Source organism: Nanorana parkeri, unplaced genomic scaffold (genome assembly GCF_000935625.1).
Source record: "Nanorana parkeri isolate BGI_ZX_2015 unplaced genomic scaffold, ASM93562v1 scaffold588, whole genome shotgun sequence".
Lineage (NCBI taxonomy): Eukaryota > Metazoa > Chordata > Amphibia > Anura > Dicroglossidae > Nanorana > Nanorana parkeri.
The window spans coordinates 91910-99294 of NW_017306856.1; the positions used below are offsets into that span (position 1 = coordinate 91910).

General features: G+C 42.4%; 1 protein-coding gene across 2 annotated transcripts in view; it reads left to right on the top strand.

The window, feature by feature from the left end:
• The window catches only part of LOC108791980 (gonadotropin-releasing hormone II receptor-like), a 35196-nt gene that overhangs the window by 11782 nt on the left and 16029 nt on the right, over nucleotides 1-7385 (top strand). For both annotated transcript variants that reach the window (XM_018562641.1, XM_018562639.1), the window contains exon 2: nucleotides 1946-2462. In XM_018562641.1, coding sequence (XP_018418143.1) covers nucleotides 1953-2462 — 510 coding nt within the window. In that variant the 5' untranslated portion in view covers nucleotides 1946-1952. The remainder of the gene's footprint in view (nucleotides 1-1945; nucleotides 2463-7385) is intronic.

Below are 7385 nucleotides of genomic sequence, written 5' to 3' on the forward strand. Positions count from 1 at the left end.
ATATATATATATACGTGTATATATATATATTTATAAACACACACATACATACAGTATACATCTTATGGCTAAGTAATAAGATTAATAATTGGGGTACACCATGCCTGCCATATTACAAGTCTACTGTATTATAAAGTGTCTACTGATATGCAAGGGATATTTTCGGTTCCATAAAAAGAAAATGGCTGTGGACTGGGAAGATATAACTTACAATGTTAAAATGTTGAAGATAAGTAGATCATATAAAGCAGACTATTATTTCCCATTAAATTAAGTGGAAGAAGATTCCATCTTTCAGCTTTCCTTTTAAAAGACTCAACTACGGAGACATCATTATTCTCAAAGTGCTTGGTAACTGGGAGCTAAATGATTATACAAGAATACTTAGGGGTCTATTCACTATGCTGCCGAGGGCAGCCGAGTGAATGACCGATCAGAAGTGAAGTGAGCCGAACACTGTTCGGCTATTCACTTCAGGCTGGTACGGCTGATTTCAGCCGTACATCGGCTGAAATCCGCCGTATATCGGCCTGCTTTGTGTGGCTTCGGGATGGCCGGCTGCTCGGCCAGCTTTGGCTTTCTGCACGGCTCAGCCGAGCCGATGCATATGCGATCGGCTCGACCGAGCCGCTCGGCCATGATCGGGAGCTGTACGGGCTATTGTGAATAGCCCGTACAACACCCCCTCGGTTCTCCTGAACCGAAGGGGTCCTGGGGCCGAAGCTAGCCGAAGGATCGGCCGAAGCTACGGCCAGATCCCTCGGCAGGTTCGTGAATATACCCCTTAAAGTAGATGTAAACCCAAAAAGCTATAAAAGGTTATAAAAATGTCAACAAGTTAATATCACTTCAAAAGTTGTTTTAAATCTTTTTAAATCTACAGCTTTCTTTAAAAGAATATGTGGAGATCCTGCCATGAAGGTTCTCCCTCCTGTAGTCTTCCAGATCATTGGGTAGATGAGTTAACTCTACTGGCATCAAATCAACAAAAGTTACCCATACATGTGTCAAATGTTGGCTGATTCCTGCTGAACCGCCTGAAATTCGAGCTGTGGGTGACCCTTATGGCACCACGTGGCTCAACAAAAGAAAATTTAGAAACTGAATGAGCCTGGGGAAAGAATTTCAGCCAAACAGTGACAGTGCCCCATCAGATGCAGTCATTGTTCAGGTATTCAGCCAGTTGTAGATGCTGCAGCTGCCTCAATACACTAGCTGTCAGCAGAGATTTGTGTAGTGTGGATGTTTTAATCTAAATCTAGCATAGGCTAGATCACAGCACGGTAAATGCATTGTACTGCAGAATGCACCCCCCGTGCGATTACAGTGCCAGAGTGTGTTGCAGTGAATGGCACCCCAAATATACTTCCCGCCCTCAATGCGAACGGTCACGTCACAACATGTGGTAACGCAGTGCGTTCCAGTGTGGTGTGATTGAAAAAATAGTGACTGTTATCACTGACAGTGAAAGAAAACCCTTGCTTACTCTATCCAAAACGTAGTCCCCGTTCACACCAAGATGTTTTGTCGCTCAAAGCTAAGCAGAAGGAGAAGGAATCCCATCCATTTCTATGGCCTTTTTTTCACACCGGTGGGACAAATCGCTCAGGTGTGAACAGGGGCCATAGAGATTAATAGGATACCTTGTCTTAAGGGTTTTGTCGGGCTTAGCTTTGAGCGACAAAACAACTAGGTGTGAACGGGGACTAAAAAAAAAGTTTGGGCTTCAGTTCTGTTGAGTGTACTTATTCTTTCAAATTCTGCAAAAAGGTATCAATTGTGTTATAACTGTGATGACTGACACTGCCATCTATTTCATCATTAAAAAGTGTTTGAAGACGACAAATGATTAATAGTTCCTTTTATAAAAAGAAAATAAATAATGAAGTCTGACCTTACTACAAGTCATATTCTCAATGTGTCTTTTTCCTGTATATGTTTTTAGACCAAACATGGCCATGCAGCCAGCGATCGTGAATCAAAGCCATCTGGTCGTGTCTGATGCCAACATCTCAGCTTTGGGATTCCCAGGCCCCTGGAGAGAACCTACATTCACAGCAGCTGCTAAAGTTCGTGTAGGTGTCACCTGCTGCTTCTTTCTGATAGCATCATGCAGCAATGTGGCTGTTCTGTGCAGTATCAGTGGTAAAAGATGTAAATCTCACCTCCGGATTCTCATCCTCAGTCTCTCCGTGGCTGACTTGCTGGTTACTCTCTTGGTTATGCCACTAGATGCCATGTGGAATATAATGATTCAGTGGTATGCAGATGAACTTTCCTGCAAGATCCTTAATTTTGGAAAGCTGTTTGCCATGTATTCTGCTGCATTAGTGCTGGTGGTCATCAGTCTGGACCGCCACTGGGCCATCCTATACCCCCTCAGCTTCACCAGTGCTGGACAACGAAATCGCATCATGCTGTGGACAGCTTGGATTGGCAGCTTGCTGCTGGCATCACCCCAGGTATAGGTTAATGATTTGTTAATGCATTCAAGCCTACTATTATAAATTTAAATTACAACTTTAACTAGCAGGTTTTTTTTCAGCTTTTATGGGGTAGAAGGGTTGAAACCTTTCAGGTTTTAATTGTAGTCTGTATCTCTGTTGTGGAGATTGGCTTTTACTTGTCATGTGGTCACAAGGACAGGAAGTGAGGCCGTTTTCTTTCTCAAAAGGGGCTTAGACAGCAATATAAAACAGTCAAAAGTATTAACCCGACTCTACCCAAAACGTAGAAAAAAATCTAATGGTTAGAGTTACACCTTAAACTAGCCTGATTTTTGTGTGTCAGTGTGTTGTTGGCATTCTAATGTTCCCAGAATACACATACTATCGACAGCTATTATTTTCATATTTTTGACTGGTGCTGTGATTCTGTAATCTAGTGAATATTTTCTGTGCTTCATCAGATACTGTGCGGTCCATAGGTGACATCTATGGACCCCAGAGTCAGGTTTCTCAGTACACACTGACCAGCCCTAAGGTGACCCTCCTGCATTCTTGCTATTTCTAATGTCACTATATCAGAGCAACTTAAATTCTGTATTTACTTGCTATACAAAATGAAATCCATCTGTGCAGGCACTAAGACAGACATGGGGAATGCAATATATCAGCCGATCAATCGGTGCCACGTACACTAATTTCATTGGCCTGGGTTTTGTCACATGAGGTGGTATTATGGCACCCAATACAGTTCTCTCCAGAACTATAATATGTTTGCCTCTAATTGGGGGATACTGTGTACGTAGAAATAGTGGTTTGTTCTTTCTAGTGTTTTTAGAATTGTATATTTGTAGAGCAGCATAAAGCGACCGTTTTTAACAGACTGCATTACCCATTCCATTCCTTCCATCACAGCTACTCCTCCCATGAGGAAATATTTTGTTTCAGCTGACTTCTCTGCATTAAAAAAAAACCACAAGAGCCCCCCCATCTAAGTGTAGACACGTTTAATCTTGAAATAGTCAAAAGGAATTTACTCAGAAAAGTAGATATGTTTGTGCGTATATAAAACTCCTCTCAGCAGGGGCACATCAGCCCATCTGTTCAAGCACTGTCCGTCCTCTCTGCCGTTTCACCACCGGCGTCAGGCCCTACTGAAATGAATTTTATACCATTTTTTGGGGACAGATAGAGCTTTATTTCGGTGGTATTTAATCACCACTGGGGTTTTTATTTTTTACTATAATTAGGAAAAATTACAGAAAATTTGGGGAAAAAAAAGTTTTTTTTAACATTATGTTAGGAAACATTTATTATTACCCAGTTTTTTGGTAAAATATAAAAGATCGGGTCACGTCGGGTAAATAGACACCAAACATGTCAAGCAATCTCAGTTGAAAGCTGCAATAAATCCCCCCAAAAATAGACCTTTAGGAAATGGATTGTGTTCTACAAAGGATAACAGTCTGTTCTTTATGCACCAAGTCTGCGCACAGCCATATGTTTTAATTTAATAATCCCTGAACGCGACCAATATTCAGCAATATGTCAGTGTAAAAGGAAAGTTTCTGTAGACTGCATAATGAAGACTGCACTGCTTGCTTTAAATGCAGCTACTAAAAACTAGTTTAGCTTTTTATACATATCATCTAGCTCTAGGTGCCTGCTCTTGGTGTGGATTTTATTATATTTAACCATAAACATTTTGGAATTACAGCACAATATGCTGATATGTATTGATTGCATTACTCACGTTCTGATGAGTACTGATATGTCTTTTGAGCTGTAGATGACGCTGTAGTGCAATGTTAGTTTTCTATATGCATGCTTATCTATGATACACGGGAAGTTCTTTTATTTATGTTTCCTGTACAATGCTAATGTAATTTCCTTCTAACAAGGATCCCAACCTGAAATAAGTCATTTCAGGGAGGTGCCCTTCTCATTTCAGGGAGGTGCCCTCTGTCAACCCCCCCCCCCCTCTGCGGGGGATAGGGGGGCAACAACAAGGAAGAGAGCACCCCCCCTGAAATTATGGCAGATAGCAAAGAAGCTAATGCTTTCCTTGCTATCTGCTGTTTTTTTTTTAGTATTCTGACAGCAGCTTGCCGTCAGCATAAACAAAAAGCATTGGAATGAATAGCTAGATTGCTATTGGCTATTTCAATTTGCAATAGCCAATAGCAAGCTGGCTATTGCACCCGCCCTCTGCTGCTGTCAGTCAAAAGAGGAGGACCTGATGGAGAACTTTAGGACCACCTCTGCTGATTGACAGCAGCAGTGGGTGGGTGCAATAGCTAGTCTGCGATTGCAAATTCAAATAGCCAATCACATTCTAGCTATTCATTTTTATGCCGTTTTTTTTCTGACTGATGGCGACCGGCGGCCCTGATGTCAAGGAAAAAAAAACAGATAGCAGGGAAAGGTTTACTCTGCAGAGTATACCTTTCCGGGAGAAAATGGCCTTGTTTACATCTGCAGGTTTTAGGTGCATTGAGGTGTGTTAGAAAAAAATGCTGCTCCTTTGATTCTGCTTCCATCATAATGCACATTATATAGGGCTCAAGTAACACTTGTATAACGTTCCTAAAACACTCAACGCACATTCAGAGGAAATTTCCCAACGTGAGTGCAAACTCCCTATTAGACAGATGTTCCCAGAACAGGTTTCCCCTTACTGCTTCTTCTGGGGACAGCTTTAGAATTTTGTATTTTCGCGCGGTGACAATGGTCACCAGCAGGCCCGGCGCTACCGCAAGGCAAGTAAAGCGGCCACCTGAGGCCACCAGTCTTTTGATTTATCCTGGAACAAATAACATTTTTGTAAGCCATTGGGTTATTTGTGTTATTCAGGATAGTGCTGTGCTGCCTTCCCTTGTCTTCCTTGCACTATAATAGGTTTTATCTGATGATGACCATTTAGCTGCCTTGCTGTGTTTCTTTCCTCACGCAGGGCTCTGCATTATGTATGTGCTGCAGTTGGTTACAATATGATGGACTTTGATTGAATTGTTAGTGGTACATTTTATAAATATTATATTGGGACTAAAATATTAATCTTCTACAGTATATGTGAAATCGCTGTATGTAATCCTTGGGGGTTGTGATACAATTAGATTTATATGGAGATAATGATTGTACCGGTAGACTCCCATATTTTTTTTTTCCATACACATGTATTTGGAATGTAGGTTATGAAATTTGATCTCTTTTTGATTCTGGTTTTATAGGGGAATCTTTTTTCCATTATGCAATTTGCTTAGTATCCTATTTTTTATATAGTTAAGCTTACCTAGGGCTACACACGTTTTAACACTCTTTGTTCCCTTTAAAACAATCTTCAAGAAGAACTGCGGGCAAAACTTTTCTTAACCTTTGCAGTGGCTACCAGTGATGGAATGTCCCTCAGCATCTTTACATCCTATACACAGTGTATTGGATGTGATGACTCAGGGACCTTAGACCACTGCAGCGTAGGAGGAGAGAGGCTGGAAAGGCCAGTCTAAGAACAAGCTAGCTCTGAAGATCGGGTAAATAAAACTTTGTTATTTTTGCGCATAGACTAAAACGAGCACTTAACCCTTGCAGAAGAAAGGGAGCCCAACTGCAAGGGTTAGGAAAAGTTTTTTTTGCCTGGAGTTCTTCTTTAAACCTCAGCTGCTGTCAAACAGCTTCCTTATTATTCGCTGGGCAGAAGATTTATAGATCGGCCCCTATGAGGGGAATTTATTAAAACTGGAGCAGACAGAATCTGGAGCAGTTGTCCATGACAACCAATCAGCTTCGATCTTTTCTTTTTCAAAGCTAAACTGAGTAAAGAGAGAAGTTGATTGGCTGCTGTGAGCAACTGTTCCGGATTCTCTCTGCTTCAGTTTTGATACATTCTCCCCTGTGTGCGATGGTACGAAAAAGCTATTTTGAAAAGCCATTTATTCCAGGATTTTGGATAGTGGTTATAGTACTGTAGTGAGTTTCAAAAGGTATTTCATAAGAACCATAGATTTTGGGTGGGCCTGAAGCATTATAAAAATATGTGCCATGTGATATTAAAACTTCTCTCCTGTAAACTATTCAGCCCTACACAAGCCAATTGATGTTTGCTTGGTAAGAAAGTTACTGAGAACAGTGACGTAATAATAGCCATGGCATCCCATGCGACTGCTATGGGGCCTGGGGTGGGAGGGGGGTGCCATTAGGGTGGCTGATGAGGAAAACTACACTGTTAAGTTTCCAGTATAGAAGGGCTGGATCGTCCACAATTTTTCGTCTGGGGATCTACTTGTCAAATGACGAGCTCAATGAGATCTACCAATGAAAAAACACCTGCATTCAGGGGCGGGAGGGGCCGAGGTGTTGCATTGAAGTCAATGGCACTGCAGCCATGCCATCGCCCACAGTGCGATCGCCCTGCGTTAGTGCCTGTATTTCCGGTCCAGTGAGATCTGCAAAAATGCTGCAAACACTATTTTTGCAGATCGCACTGGACTGTAACGCAGGCACTAATGTGCCTGCGTTCCGTGTGAGGGCAATCACAGGGGGCCCGGCTTGCGTTCCAGTGTGTTCTAGAGGCCGAACACTCTGGAACGCAGATTTTGTGGTGTGAACCAGCCCTCTCTCTTGGCTGTCTCTTCTCTCCTCGTGCTCTCTCTCCTCGCTCTCTCCCCTGTTTCTATCGGCTGTCTCTTCTCTCTCTATCTCTGCTGTCTCTTCTCTCACTTTCTCTGCTGTCTCTCTTCTCTCTCTCTCCGCACCGCGGGAGGGAGCTCAGGTCAGTGAGCTGATCGCGATCTGCCAGTGTTCGCTTTGCGTTCGACTGGTAAATCGCGATCGACCTAATGGGCACCCCTGATCTGGTCACAGTTCCCCCTTTGTGCAGTAAGAAGCATTTGCTTATCTATCTTAGCAGTGTAGATTTATTGTCCTCTGAACTTCTGCTACACA